The sequence below is a fragment of the Castor canadensis genome, chromosome 13, assembly GCF_047511655.1.
Source record: "Castor canadensis chromosome 13, mCasCan1.hap1v2, whole genome shotgun sequence".
Classification (NCBI taxonomy): Eukaryota; Metazoa; Chordata; class Mammalia; order Rodentia; family Castoridae; genus Castor; species Castor canadensis.
Genome location: NC_133398.1, coordinates 107,495,585 through 107,516,509, shown reverse-complemented (window position 1 = coordinate 107,516,509; position 20,925 = coordinate 107,495,585). Strand labels below are relative to the sequence as shown.

Here is a 20,925-nt window from a genome sequence, read left to right as displayed (position 1 = left end):
AGAATTTTCATTTATTGTTTTTTTTCATCAGTTTGAGATCTTCCTAGTTCTTGGTATGATTAGTGATTTTCTATTGAAATCTAGGTACTTTAGATATTACACTATGAGACTGGTTCTTATTTAAGATCTCTACTTTAGCTGACTTTGGCATGATAGTGGCAGAAGAAAGGAGGACACTACCGAGTTACCTCCAGGTGGGAATAGCTAAATTCAGGTTCACTATCAAGTCTCCACTGACAACCAGCTTAGGACTCCTTGTATTATTGCTGAGGATGGTGTGGGGGGAGAGTTTTCACTCTCCTTCCACCAATACCCCCGTGGCCAGGAAGCACAGTGCCTTTTTATTGTTCAACACATGGCCTTCATTGACACTTCAGAGGTTAAGTGGCCTCATTACTGCCAATGCAGTCATGAGTGGGAGGCATGTTTTGTTACTGCATATGGGGATGAAATCAAATTTCCCCTTGTGGTTCCCACTGACTTCACTGGGCAAAGGGCTCATTATTGCCTAGCTAGGATGAAACTCGGTCTTCTCTGATACCACTGTGGCAATGGTGGGGGCTCAAGGATCCTAAGCCTGACAAAGGTGGAAGTTGAAGCTTTCTGCTTGGCCTTTGCTGATGTGGGTGATGGTGGCATGTTTTTTTCCCCCTGTGGTGTTTCGGTAGAGTAGAATGATTATTGCCTAAAAATTTTGTTTTATTAGGTTGCCCATCTCCTGATCCTCTCTCTAGATAGCAGGATTTTGATGACTTTTTTTGGGCAGTACTGAGGTTTTGAAATCAGGGCCTCGCACTTGCTAGGCAAGTGCCTCTACCACTTAAGCCACACTGCTGGGAGGTTTTTTTGAATTTGCTGGCATTTTTAGGCTGCCAGCTATTTAAGGTATAGGTTTGGCATATATGAGACAAAAAAGAAAGTCCAGGGAACACACCATTATTATGTTATTTGGTTTCAAGGTTCCTAACAAGGCAGCTTTCTTCTCTCTACCTTTGAATCTTATGCTTGTTTTTGTAAAGAATGTACAGGGTGTTTATAGATGCATTTAGTGGGTGGAACAGAGGAAAGTGTATCTTCTTCATTTTCCCGTAAGTACAAGCCCATGCACGACAAAAAGGAAATGTTATCCAATTTTGCCAATTCCCTATGGCAGCACTAAAGATTTTCATAGACTTAACTAAAAAAATGTCATACAAGCCATGGAACTCATTTATTCTTACCTTGTTCACTGCCATTCACACAAATGTTAAGATTGACATATGCACACGCAGGACCAGGCAGGGACGATCCTTTGGTGAGTGTAATTTCCAGTTCAGACCCCTTTAACTGAACACATTAGTGTATACGATTAATTGTAGCAGCTGACTGCACTGTGCCATACAAGCAAGTACAAACTACTACCTCCTCCTAAGAACAAAAAAAGCTGTAATCTGCATCCCCATTTTCCCTCCTTCTATCTTGTTCTCTTAAAAATGTAAATCTTGGGGGTAGTTGAGTGGCTTAAGTGGTAGAGCACCTGCCTAGCAAGTGTGAGGCCTTGAGTTCAAACCCCGATATATATGCTCATTTTACAAAGTCAAATGAGCATATATGCAAAGTAGAAAATGAAACTAGAAATGCATCCCACCCCATTGAAAAGATAAACAGCTGCTTTTAACCTTTTCTATTCTACTTGTCCCATATAAAGTAGGAATGAGACAAGGAGAAAAGGAATAAAAACTGAAATATATTATAAATGACCTACTTCTGAATTATGAGCCAGTATCTCTATGTCTTGGTATTAGATTTTTATAGTTACTTCTAAAATCCCTAGATGTAAAAACAGGAAATGCTATTACAGTTTTATATACAATCTACTATCATAAAGTTAAATGTTTTTCAAGCCAATTGCTGCTCACTTTTAATAAAAGTGATCAAAATACACAACATCAACTTTTCTAATTTCAGATGAAACAGGGGCACGTTAGCCATTTTATTTTCTGGCAAATTACACACACCTGCCTGGCTACCTTCCCCTCCCTTCGCCACTTTTAGACTTCCTCTCTCTGAGTAAGGGCAATACTTCAGGACTGAGTATTATACCAATCTCTACTGTGGGCTAGAATATCAAGATGTAACTATATAAACTTAAAGTAAAACCTAATCTGAAATCTTTTAGTAGTTAAACAGAATTTAGAACTCACCTGTATTTGTTCTTGAATAAGGATTTTATCTGATGTAGAAACTGGGTATGGTTTCAAAGGAGCCTTTATGGTGGCAAATATGAACTCTGTGTGGCTTTCAATAACATTATTCAGGTATCTCCCTTCAGATTTCACATTATAATAAACTGTTATTTCATCAGTTGGAACCAGATTGCACTGAAAAAGCATTTAGAAACTTTTAAAAGAACATATTGTTATTCAAAGCTTAAGGTTTTGAGTTGAATAAGGACTGACAATTGCTGAGTCACCACAGAAGAGCATGCCTGTCCATCCCCCTTCAAGTGATCTATAAAAGTAACTAACTGCATGATAGCACATGGTCTACTAGTCTGCTTTGTGCTCGTTTGCCCACTGTTTTTTTTGCAGGGGAGGTGGGGGGAGCAGGTATCTTTTCCTAGTACAATCAGCTCATCATGAATGCTGAAACAAAAGAATGACTGAAAACCTACTCACAATTCTCTCAGCTGGGACATGATACAGAAATACCGTTTCTTGCTGGAGTGGCCTCCTCAGTCCCTGACCCACAGTCTCAAACAACTGGCTTTGGGAGGAAGGCATGGAGGAACCCTCCTTGCAGTCAGTGTCTCCTGGGCTAAGAGCTTCCTGAGGCTCTCACCTGGTTGGGGGTGTGGTAGTGCCCTTGCTTAGAGGCAATGGGCTCTGTCTTTCTCAGCTATCTAGTGAGGAAAAACCATCTCATTCTGTCCAGATCCAGAAACCTTTCTCCTGAGCTAGAAGCCCTCCCACACTGACTATACCTCTGCCTTCCTCAGAGATGCTTACTGTCATCTCTGATAACCTTCTGTATCAGTCAGAGAGCTATCTATTCAGAAGATAATTTTGTGGGCACTCAAGGGAACTAAAAGGATGGGGAGGGACACAGACTGGCTGAAAGTTCTTGGTCAGAGAAACAAAAAGGAACCACATCCAGCCTATGAGCAAGTAGGGAGGGGCAGGGGCCTGTCTTTCCTGCGGAGCATAATTTGAATGGACAGTTGATCACCAGCCTCTCTTCCACAACAAACAAACAACACAAACACAAGTCCAAAACAGCAACTTATTCTTGAACTAACAAACAAACCTTCTTGCGAAGCTTCTGGATGCGATTGATGACTTCCCGAGCCATACCTTCATCTACCATTGACTGGTCAGGGGTGACATCTAACAGAACTAAAGCCTGTACAAAGAACAGGGCCGATTATGACAATCAAATAAGGAAGAACCTTTCTTTCAAACAAAATAACATAGCATTAAGAAAAATGCTATATAAAATTAAATTCTGTGATTCTATTGTGCAACACAATTTATCACTTTATTAAGCAATAGGATTACAGTAAGTTCATATTATTCCAGGGTTTATGACATGTAATTTTGACCAAGAGTGGTTAAAAACAAATAAATAATTATCAGCCAGATGCTGGTGGCTCATGCCTGCAATTCTATCTACTCAGGGGGCAGAGATCAGGAGGATCAAGGTTCAAAGACAGCCCCAGGCAAATAGTTCATGATACACTCTTAAAAATACCTAACAGAAAAAAAGGACTGATGGAGTGGCTCAAGATGGAATGCCTGCCTAGAAAGTGTGAGGCCCTGAGTTCAAACCCCAGAATTATAAAACAAACAAAGAAACAAAAAAATAATCAAAAGAGATTTCAAAAACAAAAAAATTTATTTAAAAATGTATTAAACAGCTCAGATCTCAAGCCAGTTTCACATTATCGTCAGTTGTGTTGAAACTGTGTGATCTGCTGAGTGTTTCTCTGCCCCTAATTTTGTGAAAATACAGTATGCCTTCCAAAAAAGCAAGGTTAAAAAATATGGTAATCCCCTCAAAGCAAAAAGAGCACATACTGTGAAAATTCTACATTTATTGAAAGGTAGTGTGTCTTTAGTGGACGCTGGACAGTGTTGTGGGAAAAATGAATCAAGCATGGTAGTACAGTCCTCTATGCATTCTGAGCATTTGTGATTTTCCTCAGTGGTGGTCACAAATACTAAGGGTCTGATATAATCTAGTTTCTGTATCATTCAAGTACTTTGTAAACACCTATCCTCTATCTTCAAAGAAAGGTACAGCTTTTTCTTCTTTGTAGAGTGATAGTCACAGGAGATACTGAGCCCCATTTCATGAGTCTTTCACATGACTCTGCCTTTGGACCATATAGTAAACAGCATTAAGTCTTCTGTTAATGAAGAACGACAACCCTGATGCCCCTGGAGCAGCAGACTTTCCCAAACTACAAGTGCAATAAAGACTTCAAAGCAGTCAACTCCAAGGAATTTTCTTGATCCATGATATTTTATTTTTTGGTAGGACTAAGGTTTGAACTCAGGGCTGTCAACCTTGCCGTATGAGAAAAACCTCCAGTCCATTTTGCTCTGGTTATTATGGAGATGGGGTCTTGATAACTATTTACCCAGACTGACCTAGAACCTTGATCCTTCTGATCTCAGCCTCCCAAAGTAGCTAGGATTACAGGTGTGACCCACCAGCATGTGGCCTCCATGCCCTTTTTGATCCTTTGGTTTGTCAGTATGATTCAAGACATAAATTCTAGAGTAGACCACAACACTTTTTATGTGACTCAGTTTAAATAGCCATTTCTTTTGTCAACCTAGTTTACTTTTCTATATCATCTATTCTGAAGGTTGCTTGTGGAGGCAGTAATAATGGCACCATCACTTCTATTATAAAGCACATAAGAATGAAACATCCTCTAAAAATCTTTGTAAATTAGGCACCATCTCTATTTGCCTTTGGGCAAATCAAGAGAACTTAAGAAACTTGCCTCACTTTACAAAGGCATAGAAGGTACTGCCTGAAATGAGTAAGCTCAAATTTCAGTACAGCAGGGCCACCATAGCCTGCTGCGTGAACTGTGTGAATGAAGAAACACAGAAGCATCAAAAGACCACTTTTCTTTCAGATGGGACAACTCAGGACACTGCATGCCCTGAAATCAAGGAGGACTACCTACTCTCACTGCTTCTAAGTTCCCCCTCTACCTTTGTGGAATTTTGAACATATCTAACTCAAGTCCCTGTGCAAGGTGACCTTCCATTTATGGAGAAGCCGCTCCACCTACCCCATGCGTGCAACATGCTAAACACAGGGCTGCACCAATATCCCCATTCCCACTCAGGAGATCTTGCTAGTAGAAGTCCGGTCAGGACTGAAAAGTGACCCTCTGTTCTATCATGACAAAAATACTCCAGAATTCAAAACAGTCTGCACAATCTTTTCACAGAGAATCTCCTAACAATTCTATACCTTCATCCTAATTCTGGATAGGAGCTTCTCTGAATTTATTTCCACCCAATAACTAATCAGGCAGAATATTAAAGATTGGCTTACTTTTCTATGTTTATGACTGACTTGTTCACTTGTGGGGTTCATTTTTGTGTAATCCAACACTAAGGACAATTACAAGATCACAAAATGCTTATTCAAGCATTATGCATATGTTAAAGACTGGTCCCACAGAAGTTTAATAGAGCCAATTTAAAATGAGTAACTGGTTATTAGTCTTGAGGCAAGCAATCAACACAGTCAGGAAAGGCATGTGTAAAATACTTTCTCCTGTCCATGTCTCTTGGTAAAGAACCTTTAGGGAACAGAAAATACCTGAGTATCTGAGTGTGCTTCAAACTGTGCAGTCCCACCTGAGGCCTGGTCAAACGTGTACATGAGGCGAATGTCTTCTTCATGCAATTCATGGCCTTCCACAACAATGCTCCCTGTGGGAGAAGCAGATTCTATCACACCCCTCTCGAGATGCCCCACTACCAGTGTATTCTGGTCTTTTTTGATGAAAATTCCACAGCAGAAGAGCTGCCTAGGCAATAAGAGATCATTTTGCTCTGATTCCTAATACTGTTGTGCCAAGGATGTGATAAATTGTTATTAGACTATGTTATGCTGTCCTAAAGACAGTTAAGTCACCCCAATGTTACCCATTTTATATAAATTTGCAGGTCCAAAGTCATGCCAAAGCTAAGAGGCTGCATCAAGAGGTGATTCATATTCACAATATCCAAGTTATGGAAATAGCCAAGATGCCCCACCACTGACAAATGGATTAAGAAAATGTGGTATTTATACACAATGAAATTTTATGCAGCCATGAAGAACGAAATGTTATCATTCGCTGGTAAATGGATGGAATTGGAGAACATCATTCTGAGTGAGGTTAGCCTGGCCCAAAAGACCAAAAATCATATGTTCTCCCTCATATGTGGACATTAGATCAAGGGCAAACACAACAAGCAGATTGGACTTTGAGCACATGATAAAAGTGAGAGCACACAAGGGAGGGGTGAGGATAGGTAAGACACCTAAAAAATTAGCTAGCATTTGTTAACGCAGAGAAACTAAAGCAGATACTGAGGCTAATAGGAAAAGGGGACCAGGAACTAGAGAAAAGGTTAGATCAAAAAGAATTAACCTAGAAGGTAACACACATGCACAGGAAATTAATGCGAGTCAACTCCCTGTATAGCTATCCTTATCCCAACCAGCAAAACCCTTATTCCTTCCTATTATTGCTTATACTCTCTCTTCAACAAAATTAGAGATAAGGGCAAAATAATTTCTGCCGGGTATTGAGGGGGTTGGGGGGAGAGGGAGGGGGCGGAGTGGGTGGTAAGGGAGGGGGTGGGGGCAGGGGGGAGAAATGACCCAAGCGTTGTATGCACATATGAATAATAAAGCAAAAAAAAAAAAAAGAGGTAATCCATCTCCACCTAAGCACAGAGGAGCAGAGTATGAAGTCAAGAAAAATGTAGAGTGAACTTGGCCTTGGGTCTCCCATTCTGGTTATATGACCTTCGTGTTCTACCACCTGCTAGCAGGGTATGATGCAGATGGCATGAGGACAGTGTGAAGTGCTAAGCAACCTGCTTGTTTAGAGCAGGCAGAAACAGCGTGTAGATGGCAGCTGACTGCATGATCCACCACAGGGAAGCACACCATGGTCACTTGTAATTGTCCTCTTGGACTTTAAGCACCAGGCTGTCATTTTTACCTTAGGTCCCTGTGTTCTGAAAACTGCTCTGCTTCCAAAAAGGCTTATTTCAGGAATTTTTGATGCTTTGCTATCTGGTTAAACCTAAACTTGCAACTTGAAGGTCAATCAAATATCAAATAATTTAATATTTTGAGTGGAATTAGTAATGAATCAAGTTTTAGCTGCTATAAACACAAAGTCTATCATATTTAACTCTTCATTAGGCTTTATAATTTTGCTGAGTGGACAAATGTAGCCTTGTCCAAATACGATCAAGATAGGTCTAGATATTTTAGAGTAAGTATGGGTAGAACAGTGAGAAGTTCTACCTTTTACTCTTTAGCAAGAAGTTCTAAACCTTGATGCTAACTCACTGTCCTCTAAAACACTGCAATCTTCTCTTTTGAATATGTCACCTCTAAAAGTCATCCTTTTTTCCCCTCCTTTTTGCCCTTGGGGAACACCATTCCCTGATCATGAAGGCCCAGGGTTCCTGCTTTCTCACTAGGAAGGTCTATTTTCAGGCCTACATGAGCACTTTTAGAATTCAATGGTATCCTAAGTCCATCCATCTGATTCAATAGTTTCTATATAGTCAGGCACCATGCAAAAGTGAAGTCTTCATTTTAAAATGACAATGATAGTATGCTAAGTTTTCCATAGTGTACCATTATTAAAAGTGAATACAAAAAAATAATTTCTATCTATCTACCACACTACAAAATATTTACATGTAAAAAGTATTCATTGCAATGTTATTTATACTATGAATAAACCAGAAACCACCTAAAGCACCATCAATAAAAGAGCTGTTAATAGACATGGTGGCACACTGTAATCCCAGCTACCAGAGGCCAGTTTAAGCAAAGGCACAAGAAAAGCAAAAAGAGCTATAGTAGTAGAGAAGTCACTGATTTCAAAGCCTAGTACTGCAAAAAAAAAAAAGTTGTAAAAATGTCAATATATATATGAAGGAAAATTATGTAGCTAGTGAAACAGCGATTTCAAGGATAGATAAAACTGCTTATGTTATAAAGTGAACATGTAAAATAGAAAATGGAAAGAAACAAATAATAACATAAAAGTAAAAGATGAGAAATTTAAAATTAAAGTGTGATTTCCATTTTAATGTCATCTCCATTAAAGCTGTGACTGTAGAGCTATATGTAAGTATAGGGAAAAAGCCAGAATTTTAACAGTGCACCAGCACCAAATAGGCTGCATATTAAATAACAGGAGGCAGGCACCTATCTATGTTAGATGATGTCATTTTAATTTTCTTTCTAAATTAAAATTGAGCAAAAGCTCAATTAAAATTGAGCAAAAGCTCAAATAGGAGCCTCAGTATGGAACAGCCTGGCTCTTGGGCATAAATGGAGCCCTGGTAAGACAACACTCACCGCTCTTCTGGAACTGCTCCAGATCCTCACTGTTCAGCTGCTTGATGGCCATCATTACTGCTTTGAAGGCTCCCTTCAGACGCTTCCCAAGGACCATGTGATCTGGCTCTGCCCTTAGGCGAATGCCATACTTGTTTTTATCAGTAGACAGTGTCACTTTTCGAACATTTAATTCCTTTAGTGAGTGCCAAAAAGAAAACCAAAATGTGAGAAAAGAAAACCTAAATCCACATGAAAACATGTACATGAACGTCCACAGCAGTACTGTAACTGACAGACCCAATGACAATCCACTGTGAATGGGTAAATGAGATTTGGGATATCTGAGCAATGGAGTATCAACTTGGCAACATGAAGGAATCACACACTGGTACACACTACAACATGATTAATTGTGAGAACACCGTACAAAGTGAAATAAGCCAGACATGCAGGTTGCAAATTTTATGATTCAACTTATATGATGTGCCCATAGTTAAGTAAATCCAGAGGCAGAAGACGGATGGTTGCTAGAGAAGGATTGATCTTACAGAGAAAATACAATGTGAAAGTGGATAGATGCTGGGCTTCTTTTAAGGATGACAAAAATGATCTAAAATGGTGGTGATGGCTGTACAACTCTACAAATATACTTAAAAACCACTGTCTTGTATGGTATGATGAAAATGTCTCTCATCAAGACTGATCTGAAAGAGGGTTACAGAAATAAAAATTCTGAACTGCACAAGCAATTTCAGAGCACTATGATTAACTATCAGTCAACCAGAAGACTCTAAATTTCATACCCTTTTGCGCTAGTGACAGAGTCCCCATGCAGCAGGGAGTAGTGATGACAGACTAGGACATATGAAATCGGGGTGCCACGAGTGTAGATTGAGACATAACAGGGGAACATCTAGTTTTGTCACTATATTTAACTATTAATTAATACCATTATAAGAGATCAGATATTTTATTTTTTAAAAATTCTATTTCAAATATAATAAAAAAATTCTATTTCTACACATATGTATAGGCAATAATTTTAGAATGTATAATCCAACTTTTGCTGGTTTCTAATGTTTGTCTGAAATTCTCAAGTAATTCAAAACCAAATACAGAAATCATCTTTTTCTACAATAATGTATTTAAATACTACTGTGAAAAAACTAAAAATGAAATTAAATACATATGTCTGAGAGGACAACTGACACTATAGTTTAATCTTATGACCCTCAAACTCCACTTCTGAAATCTATCCAACATCCATACACTGAACTATGCACAAAGATATACACACAATGTTTGCATGTGATGGGAAACCTAAATTTTCAACAATAGGAGACTATTTAAATAAATTATGAAGTAGTCAGAAAATGAACACTAAGCAGATAACCAAAAGATATACAATAAAATAGAAAGTTAAAGCCTATCTATATGATGTTAGGTATGCAGAAAGAAATAGGAATGGGAATGTAAAGTATACGTATGTATACATGATGGGAAATGAGACCCAGAGAGGGTGAGAGGACCCTTACACAAGGCACATGCTAAGCTAGGTTTCACCATTACAGTATGTGGCCACTTGTTACTTGCATCATTTGAAGGAAGAAAGGTTTTTTTTGTTAATTACCAAAAAGTTCTTTGGGGAAGAGAAGTGAGTAAGGATAATAAATGAAAGGTAAAGAACTCATTGAATATGAATTTTTTTTTATTGGTGGTACTGGTGCTTGAACTCAGGGCTTCATACTTGCTAGACAGGCACTCTACCATTTGAGCCACCCCACCAGCCCAACTGAGGTTTTTTTTTTTTTAAAGAATTACAATTGTAGTTTGAAAACTTAAGATGATTCCAAAGAATAAAATTTCATGGGTGGCTATATTTCATTGGTTATTATGTATATACTGATTTATAAAAGAAAAAGAACTTTACTGAGGAATATTCATCAAAGTAATATCAAAGAAAAAAATCTGGGCCCCAAAACAGACACATCATTTACATTACCTCAATGATATACTTCTCCAAAGATTTGATATCTTTAAGAGCTTCTGGGTCTTGATGGATAATCACAATTTCTTTCAAAGGATACTAGGAAGAAAAGGGAGGAGAAAGTTCCACTTAAGCAGCCAGCCCTTCAAACCACAGAAAAATGGAATGCCAAATGGATACCTGACACCAAGCCCCAGACTTAGTAAGGCTAAACTAGTAACGAGTCCTTCATGCCCTTACTACAGAAAGGAAAAAAAATGCCATTGCTGGAAGCTTTGTACATTTAAAAAAGCATTCCAAAGACATAATCACTTAGATCTGTGCCTTGTAAAATCTAAATAAAATGTCAAACCTTTATTGGAATAGTTTTGCGATCTCGGATCACTCTCCCAAGCTCAATCACAGACTGCATTCTAGAAACAGCACTCTCAGTTTTCTTGTCAATCAGTTCCTCTCTGGTCGGCAGAGGCAGGAATAGGAAAGAGATGAAATTTAAAAGATGAAAATCCAAACAATAGTTATGCTTAAGTGAGAAAGAGATGGCACCTAGGCAAGGACATCACTCAGGCCCTGCCTTGAGGGGCACAATGAGCTCACCTGCCACAGTGCTTCAGATGGGTTCCACACCCAGCATCCCTTCTACCACTTACCAAGACAGGCCCCATCCTGGAGACCAAGGAGAAGCTACACCAGCTTAGTTGGGGTGAGGGGCACAGAGGGCTGAAGCAGGAACTGCCTGCTCTCCCATTCCTTCCCTGGGAGCTTGGGCCCCCACATGCAGCTTGCCTGCCTTCCCACATCCTAGGTGAGGCTTATCTCTATGTGATTCCTACCGAACACGTGGCAGCATGAGGTAGTGGATGCTGAGTGTATCCTTGTCCTGGACAGTAGCAGGGTCAATCAGCAGCTTTAGATTCTGGTACATCAATTCAGTGAGAAATGGTGTGTAGGGGGCCTGTATGAGGACCGAAGACACCATGTCATTTATACAGAGCCATCACCAGCTGATCTCACACTGAGAAACGGTAACCAGTCACTTTAGAGAACGTCACAGTAATCTGCACAGGCACGGTCACTGGATTACTAAACATTTCTCAAAGAGAAATGACCTCATATTTATGAAGCACAGTAGTAGGGCCACAGCTAGAGGACCCGAAACATATTTAGACTTTTGGATGTCCAAAAAATAGGAGCCCCTGAACAAATACCAGTCAAGTCAGTATGTGTGGAAGACCGAACATCTGAAACTCCAGAAACCTCATCTGTAAACTGGGGAAAATACCACCTGCCTCACAGGATACAGGTGAATGAAGTCAGGTGTGGGAGGCACCAAGCACAGCACCTTACACAAGGCAGATTCTCCTTCTGCGAATGTTATGGAAGAAATAGTTTTGTAACATATTGGAGTACAACAGGATACAGGAAATTAAGGTTGCAGCCTTCTCACTTGTGAATTATTTCATTAATAGTTTAACTGATAGTCACTTGTTTCAAACAATTACTTGTACATTTTTCCTTCACTGCTAAGATTAGAATCTTACAACATACTTGTTCAGTTAGATAAGAGTTCAGGAACCTCCTGGCCACTCATAATTATGGAATCCACATTAAGATAATGTATGTCTTACCTCTCTAACTGTAGATCCTTATCTAACTGCAAGAATCCTGACACTTACTGTACTACAATAACTAATAATATACTATTTCTTAGCCCTTACTTGACATGTATGAGCTAGTAAGATTTCTGAAAAGAAACTAGAAATACGAGCCTTTTTTTTTTTTTTGGTGGTACTGGGGTTTGAACTCAGGGCTTTGTACTTGCAAACCAGGTGCTCTACTCCTTGAGGCATACCTCCCATCTATTTTGCTCTGGGTTTTTGGAGATGGGGTCTTGTGAACTATTTGCCTAGGTTGGCCTTGAACCACAATCTTCCTGAGTTCAGCCTCCCAAGTAGCTAGGATTACAGATGTGAACCCCTGGTGCCTGGATGTGAGCTGCCTTAATACTTCTACACAGAATAGATAGATGTAAGTGGATGTCTACAGCTTTACAGCTTGCAGCCCAGAGCCACTGAGTTTCAGAAAGGTGCCAAGCATCTCACCATCAATCTGCACAGAGAAAGCAGGACACTAAACAAGGTCTCCAGAGCCATAACACAATCCTCCATCCCATTTTCACCCTAGTGAATAAAAAAGAAACAAATATTAAACATAGTAAATTGCTAAAAGAAAAAAGAAGGGGGGGAGGTGTTTGCAGGCATGTCTGAAGTGGTAGAGTGCCTGCCTAGCAAGCACTAGGCCATGAGTTCAAACCCCAGTACCACAAAAAACTGAAACCTAACAAATGAACTGCTAAAAATATATGTATATTATAAAAATAAATAAACTGTTTATTTAAAAAAGGCAACATATAGAGAGCATGCAAAAGAGACAAAGTAGAAGACAGAGCAAGGAGAAATGGCCACAACCACTAACTGCCTGAGGTCATGCCACCATGGTGGCTATGCAGGGCAGTGAGGGAGGCCAAAAGGGACACTTGTCTGCTATCCCCTGACCATCTCTCCCTTGTGGCCCAGTATATAGGGAGTGGTTTCCTAACCAGAATGTGAAGACTGACTGTGAATCTGAAGGGTGAGAGTAGAATGGATTTGCATACAATAGATAGAAATAGCTACTGACAGAAAATTCAGAAGTACCTATAGGTGAAATTTCTAAAAGCATATATGGTGTGCTTAATTCATTAAAGAAAAAAATGTAAAGATAACAAAAAAGAAAAGTAAAGCCAACCACAGTTAACTCACCCAGAGATAACTACTATAAACATCTTGGTATATGCCCTTCTAGATATGTGTACATAATAAATATGAGTGTACTTAACATACATTAGCCAAAATGAAATTATAGTTATGCTTCAGATTTTTATCACTAACAAGTTGTAAAACAGGACTAATGGGTGGTGGGAACCCTCAACTGGCCTGCAATGAGGATGCTATCACTCCCTGAGTTGGGCCACTGTTAAGTCATGAGACCAGGGCTCAGGCTATGCACATCCTAAACTCGCAACAGCTAAGGAAGAGTTTTGCAGACAGCAGACACTTGGTAAATAACTGTGTCTCTAGGGAGTAAAAGCAAGATCACAGCTACACCTGACAATATCTGTAAACTCTAAGCAGTCTGCTCAGTTTACTCCTACATGGAGTAAACTTTCTCCCCAGTATGACATGTCTACAATTGTGTTGTGAAAATACACAAAATGATTTCTAGAACTTATAGGTCCCTGTCTATCAAATGACAACCAACAATTAATATAAAGGGAAAAGAAAAAGAAAGCTTCAACAACAGCTGTTAACAAAGTTGCTATTTTTCCTTTAGGCTGTTCTCATTTTCCTTCTTGCATTTCTCCTCTCAAACTACATACACTCTGCTCTTCCCACCACCATGTTCTTACCTTCAATCTTCTGCGGTTCATTCTGACGTACCAATTGGTCAGAATGTCTACAAACTTGACCAGGCGAGGGACCACAGTATAAAGCCTATAAGCTAGAAGTGAGAGAATCAGTCAAGCAGCCTGTGCCAGGCCTTGGGGTGAGAGGAGGGCTGGACACAATAAAGAACGAGCAGCCCATTCTGTGTAGGGAGCTCCACTCACTTAAGGTGATAACGAGAATCAGAATAAAATAATCACAAATGACTCATTTCCTGAAAATGCACTACACAGCAGCCAAGGTGTTTAGGGGTACACACAAAATGAGAGAGCCATATGCAAGCCCACAAGGTCTGTGTGGCTCAAAGCCTGACCACACATGACTCTGGGAAGCATGGTGCACGTGGAACTGTGCAATATGGGCGCACCACAAAGCCCAGCTTCTTTGCACTCTACTACCTTGTTTCTCAACTAAACAGCAGAAAGCTTGAATCAGATGCTGAGAGGCAAAGCCCAGGCCAGTGCTGCTCAACCAGGAGCCATTTTGCTCAGAAGAAATCTGGCAATGCCTAAGGAGACATTTTGGGTTATCTCAATTTATGGGGTGGGGAAGGGTGCTACCAGCAACTACAGAGGGGACCCGAAGATGCTTCTCAACATCTTACAATATGCAGCACAAATCCTACCAAAAAGAATGATCTGGCCTGATCTGTTGGTAGTGCTACTGTTGAGAAACTGGCATAGGCTGTTAGCAAAGTAGAACAGATTTTCTAGAGGGTTAAAATAGACAAGGAAAGAAAGCTAAAGGTAGCAGTTGACAGAGAAAGGTCTTTTGATGTGTTAGAAGGATTTGAAAGCCAGGCACCAGTGGCTCATGGTTTGAAGTCAGGGTGGGCAAACAGTTAACAAGACCCTATCTGCTGGCAGAGTGGCTCAAGTGGTAGAGTGCCTGCCTAGCAAGCGCAGGACTCTTAAGTCCCAGCACTGCAAGAAGGATTTGAAGTGAGGAACTCAAGAGATTCTGATCCAATCTTATTTGAGGCAAGGCTTATTTTAAGAATTTTCTCTTTCTCCTCGCCTTTAGCTAAAGCTCTGCTGCACAACACTAAAAATAAAAAGAACAGGACCTCTGGGCGCCGGTGGCTCACACCTATAATCCTAGCTACTCAGGAGGCAGAGATCAAGAGGATCATTATTTGAGGCAAGGCTTATTTTGAGAATATTTTCTTTCTCCTCGCCTTTAGCACAACACCAAAAAGAAAAAGAGAAAGACCACTGGGCACCAGTGGCTCATGGCTGTAATCCCTGCTGCTCAGGAGGCAGGGAATAGGAGGATCTCAGTTCAAAGCCAGTCCAGGCAAATAGTTCTCAAGATCCTATCTCAAAAAACCCTATCACAAAAAATTGGGCTAGTGGAGTGGCTCAAGGTGAAGGCCCTGAGTTCTGCAAAAAAAAAAAAAAAAGGAACAAGACCAAAATTTATAAATAAACCTAATTTATATTAGTGAGAAGTATCCAGTGAATGTTAATGAGGCTCCTGGTCTGAGCTAATGAGGTGAGAAGTTGCAAGGGCGGGGCTGATCTGTGTTGTGGTTCACAAAGAGCAGAACTCACTCAGAGCCAGAGTCACTAGCTGGTCATACACTCCTTGACAGGTGATACTAATGACTGAGGCCAGTCTAAATTATTTCTAGGGTTCACCATACTTTTCACTTTCTGAGAAGCTTGAGTTTCCTACATTCAAGACTCAACTCTTTGTGAGTAAATAATGCTCAGATGTCATGAACCTGCAAAACACAGGGGCAGCAGCAGGTATTGCTGAGGCCACTAATGTACCTGCAGACTCCCAAAGGATGCTATCACCGCTCTGTGAACTAGGCTCTTTCATGCCCTTGCTGACAAGGGTGCTGCAGGCACGGAGGGGCAGGCCAGCAAAGCTGAGTCCTGAGGTGAGTAGTCTGGGTCAGGAGTTGCTCTCCACATGGTCATGCCTGGCCTCCTGCACACGACTCTTGCCATGTGGCTAGTGATTTCTAATTCCTAGGCAGACTGGCTCTAGTTTAATAGGAAGTAATGGCAGGCTCAGCTTAATGGGATGTAATGCAGCGGCCCAGAGCAACAATCCTGTTTCCCACCTACTTGTGTAACAGCTTGAGCGTCCAGGAAGAGGTGGTGTGCTCCTGGCACTACTGCTCCCTGGCAGAAGTCAGCATTGCATTTGTTTTCATCTTCATTTGTCAATCTGACCAAGGGTCTCACAGTCATGTTCCTCATGCATATTTAACAGGGTGGTAGTATCCCTCAAATGACTGATTTACAGTCCTTTTGTGCCAACTGTAGTGGCATCAACTGCTCGAAGGAGAGCCAAGTACAGGTGACCAGACTAAGCATAGATGCCCCTGACAAACAGGGTGCAGAGAAAGCAGGTTACCTCTTCTGGGGATACATGAGGATCTGTCTCCACCTCTTGCCTTCACTGTGATGCTCAGTTTACCAGATTGTCTGAGGTGTTTAAGACAGTTTCTTACCTGGACTTATGGTTGTGTCTGATACAAAGCTTGAGGAAGCCAACATAATCTATTTTCCTAACCTCTGCCTAAAACTAAACTCACTGTTGTCAGGTAACAAAAATATGGGGAAAAGTCTAGTAAATTATGCTTTTCTGAATTTTTTAATTAATTTTTTAATAGGCAGGGACTATTTAATAATGAAAATAGACCTAACAAGAAATAAAAAAATGCATTAACAAGTACTACTTATTGAGCCCCTATTTCTGCCAGTTGCTTATGTACACCATCGCTAAGCCTTACAATAATCATACCAGGCATTTTGCAGATAGGAAGCTGAGGCTCATAGACCTGAGGGAACTCTCTGGGTAGGGATGGAGTAGTAGAGCTGAATCTTGAACACTTCACACAGGGTTCCCCAGGGCCTTGAAACAAATAATTTTTTCTTCTGTTTTTTAAAGCATTAGTGGAGTTTGAACTAAGAGCCATGCCTTTGATAGGCAAGTGTAAAATTTGAGCCAATCCTCGGACCCTTTTGGCTTTAGCTATTTTTTGGATAAGGCTGGCCTGGATTGCGGTCCTCCAACCTGTGCCTTCCACCTAGCTGGAACTACAGGCTCATGTCACCCACTATGGCCAGATTTATTGGTTGAGATGGGGGCCTCACTAACTTTCTGCCCACTGGCCTTGAAAAGCAATCCTCTGATCTCTGTCTCCCGAGTAGCTGGGATTAAAGGGTGGACCACTGTTCCTAGCCAAAACAAACACCTTTCTGTAACAACAAGCCTTACCAAATCTATATTTGGATATTAAAGGAAACAATTATTTATCGGTTGTTCTACTATCTAAGTTTCTACCATGCTTATAAAGAAAAACAGTTAAAATACCAAAAGAACAGTTACAAAGAAAAGAAACAGTCCTTATCCCTAGGAGGATAGCCCAAGACTCACCTGCCATTTCACTCTCAAAGAACCCCACGAGTGACTGCATGAAGGACAGGATCCACCGGTCTGTGATGTTGGGGCTTTCTCTAACTTTGTTCTCATTGTAGAGAAATTCTATTTCTTCTTCCTATAAAGAGATGATTAATGAAACCTTAATTGCATGGTGGGAAGTTACTGTGAGAGAAATAAACTCTTATATCACTAAATCTGAAAGAAACAGCAAAAACATAAAAACAACCCAGAACCCACTGGTAGTCTAAATTTCTGATATTCAGCAGTATTTTTAAAATTAGCGCTAGCTTGGGACATTAAGTCTTCAGTTAATTATGGTTTTTAAGTAAAATGAAGAAAAGTTTTTGGGGAAAAAAAACCAAAACCAAAACCAAAACAACTACTTCTCTGCCCTAAAGAGTTGACTGTGAAGTGAGAGACATTTGAAATGTTGTGTAGGGTTTAATTACTTCAAGTCTAAGGAAGGAAGGACACACAGCATTGTTCACAACTGAAAATGAGAACTGGGAATTGGTTTCCATGCTTCACAGCATATTTTACTGATGATACTTTACCCTTCCTTCTGCTTTGCAAAAATCCTCCTTGATCCTAAATATCCATTTACCTGTTCCTGCTCTGCAAACCGAACTCACTAGATACCCCATTTTTGCAGGCAGCACCAACAACAGGCTGGCAGAGCAGTGGTAATGTGACTTCTTCCCTACGTTCAAGCACCTCATGGTGGGTAAAGTCTACATCTTTTTTATGCCCAGATGGGCTCCTGTGTGAGCACTTGTGACCCAGCCTATATTCCTGAATTTTATACCATCAGATTTGTAGAGAACAACTGCCTAAGGACTGCTGTCCCTACTTGGCAAAACCATGTGCAGAAGAGGTAGCAGGACTACAAAGAGAGGAATCCTGGGAGCCTGGGAAGATGCTTGTCTTTCTCAATTACCAAAAAGTGGTACCCTAGGAAGACTAATTTAATACACATGTGTTCATTAGTAGAAGAAACTGAACCAAAAAGAGGCACCAGAAGTGAGTGACTGACTGCTGGACTCTGGGACTGCGCTGGTAGGAATCATGCCACACACTCACTCAAAAAGAAGTTACTGGTAGTTTTATTGATAGCTGCTGGGATAAGAAGATGAGCAGGACTGAGCAGGTAGGGGCTCTGACCCTACCTGGGTCTTTTTTTGTTTGGCAGCACTGTGGTTTGAACTCACGGTCTCAGGCTTGCTAAGTGGGCACTCTTACTGCTTGAGCCACTGTGCCAGCTGTTTCTGTGTTGGGTTTTTCAAGATTGGATCTAGGGAACTATTTGCCTGAGGCTGGCTTCAAACTGTAATACTGCTGATCTCTGCCTCATGAATAGCTAGGATTATAGGCGGGAGCCACAGGCACCTGACCTCAAGTGGGTCTTAAAAGCACATACAAGAACATATGCTGGTGATGAAGGTGATGAACCCTGACACTGGGCAGCCGGGGGCAGGGGAGGTGACCCCAGACAAAGGACTTCTCAGGATGGGCTCCCTGGGTCCTCTAAAGGACACATTTACACACATCACAACTGGTGTTCTATATCCTGACAACCCCTCCAGAGCTTCTGTCATAGCCCAATGCTACCCCACAAAATGGCCTTCCCTGACCACGCTCAGCAGTGGCTGACCCTGTCTCCAGGCTCTGCCTTTTCCCTTCACAAGGTGCTGTCTCTGACTCTTGTACTGTCTCCCTCAATTCCACACTTCATCAGTTCCATGACAGTAGGGTCATCTCAGTCAACACAGAATCCCTGCCACCAAGACTTGGCTGATGAAAAAATACATGACACAACTCTTCTACAAAGGAGGCCCATGTCCCACAGGGGACCCCAGATACCTGCTGCACACTCGTGTATGTCCTTCCATGGCTCTGAGATTCCCGCCCTCACCCAACAACAGATGGCAGAAGAACATGGCATTTAAGTCCTGCACCGAGCTCCAACTCATAGCTCAGCACTCACACAGCCCAGTGCAGTACATACCTTGTGGAGTCTGAAGACATTCTGGATGAAGAAGCGGTATGCATTGTACCAGGGGAGCAGCACGTCCTTAAGGACATCCCGCACACCCTCCTCCTTAAAGCGGAGGTTCTCTGCCCTCACCACAGGGGAATTGATCAGATATAACCTAGGAGAGAGAAAATTTACCCAGAAAAGTGATATATTCAGTAAATCAAATGTTACTACTTTACATATTAAGAGACCAAGATTAAACTCCATACTATCATATAAAATGGGAAAACTATGAGTATTCTGAATGGTTAATAAACAGTATTAAAACACACAGAACTCTTATTTGTGTATGATATCTAACAAATTACAAAGGGGCATACTAGATGTAACCCCAAACTAAAATATGGTGCTGTACCAAGAAAAGAGGAAGGTTGGCCTGGTCCTCACCAAGCGCTACTCTCTCTGCCATGGATATCATCCACAACCCTACCAAGGTGGACATGGGCTCACAAGGAGTGGCCCTCATAGTGCAGTCTAGAACCTGCGTGGCAGAGGCCAGGAATGTTGCTAAATATCCTGCAGGACAGCCCTCACCGTGGAAAAGTACTAGACAAGTGGACAACAGCACCAAGGGCAAGTCAATAGATCACTAAGTCAAGGTACAGCCCCTCTATCTGCTCCTGGGCTGCGCACTGCTGTGCAAAGGTGCGTGGCCATGGGCCTGGGTGAGTGCTGCTTATGACATGGGATACTGAACAAGACCTCTATGCTCCTTTCAACTTGAACACTGTGATTTCATGATCAGAATATTTCAAGCAGTGACTCAAATTTCTCTAAAACCTCTTTAATATTAACTTATTTTCTCTTGCATAAATATATCTTATGAGGCTCTGTAACTAAAAAATTAAAATAAACGATGAGATAATTTTAATACAAACAAGACAGGGAACCTAGAAATCCAAAACAGGTTCTCTTTCATGAAAAGACTTCTAGGTTAGAAATGTCTTACTTAAATAAGCTTAGGGGTTAAAATCAACAACCATGCCAATGTAGCTCTGCATATAATAGAAATCCATGTTTCAGAGCACAATTATGAGCCAGATTTAAGAATTGTGATGAGTCAGATGGGAGGTACTTAAGATTAATTCACACAAGGCAGAGTGCTGCTTTGTACCTGAGGGCATCAGCACCATACTTATGGATGATCGAAACTGGATCAGGATAATTCTTTTTTCGTTTGCTCATTTTTTGGCCATCACTTGTAAAACAAAGAACAGACACCAATTAAGTAAGTAAATAACACCTTGATCTTTATATATAGATACAGATTATCTACAGATAGGAACACATAAATACAAATGAAAAGAAGTAAAGAATTTAGAAGTAAGGTAGTGTTAAGGCACAACAATCAGGCTGTACTGCTGACATTTATAAACTCTTTTTAAATACTATGGTAAGTACATAGGAAGCTTCTGGGCAGAACA

The 20,925-nt window shown here is 40.8% G+C and overlaps 1 protein-coding gene and 1 non-coding gene across 3 annotated transcripts in view; one reads left to right on the top strand and one right to left on the bottom strand.

Annotated features, from left to right (window-relative positions):
- The window catches only part of LOC109675964 (isoleucine--tRNA ligase, cytoplasmic), a 78,242-nt gene that overhangs the window by 10,524 nt on the left and 46,793 nt on the right, over window positions 1-20,925 (bottom strand). For both annotated transcript variants that reach the window (XM_074052429.1, XM_074052430.1), the window contains 13 exons: window positions 20,616-20,699; window positions 19,472-19,616; window positions 17,461-17,581; window positions 14,028-14,119; window positions 12,682-12,759; window positions 11,413-11,534; window positions 10,932-11,034; window positions 10,595-10,678; window positions 8,611-8,785; window positions 5,830-5,942; window positions 3,286-3,381; window positions 2,184-2,360; window positions 1,221-1,326 (listed from right to left, as the gene is read on the bottom strand). In XM_074052429.1, the coding sequence (XP_073908530.1) occupies window positions 1,221-1,326; window positions 2,184-2,360; window positions 3,286-3,381; window positions 5,830-5,942; window positions 8,611-8,785; window positions 10,595-10,678; window positions 10,932-11,034; window positions 11,413-11,534; window positions 12,682-12,759; window positions 14,028-14,119; window positions 17,461-17,581; window positions 19,472-19,616; window positions 20,616-20,699 (1,496 nt within the window). The remainder of the gene's footprint in view (window positions 1-1,220; window positions 1,327-2,183; window positions 2,361-3,285; window positions 3,382-5,829; window positions 5,943-8,610; window positions 8,786-10,594; window positions 10,679-10,931; window positions 11,035-11,412; window positions 11,535-12,681; window positions 12,760-14,027; window positions 14,120-17,460; window positions 17,582-19,471; window positions 19,617-20,615; window positions 20,700-20,925) is intronic.
- LOC141415976 (small nucleolar RNA SNORA15) lies at window positions 7,761-7,901 on the top strand. Its single transcript, XR_012440916.1, has one exon. It is a non-coding gene; the product is annotated as a small nucleolar RNA SNORA15 (small nucleolar RNA).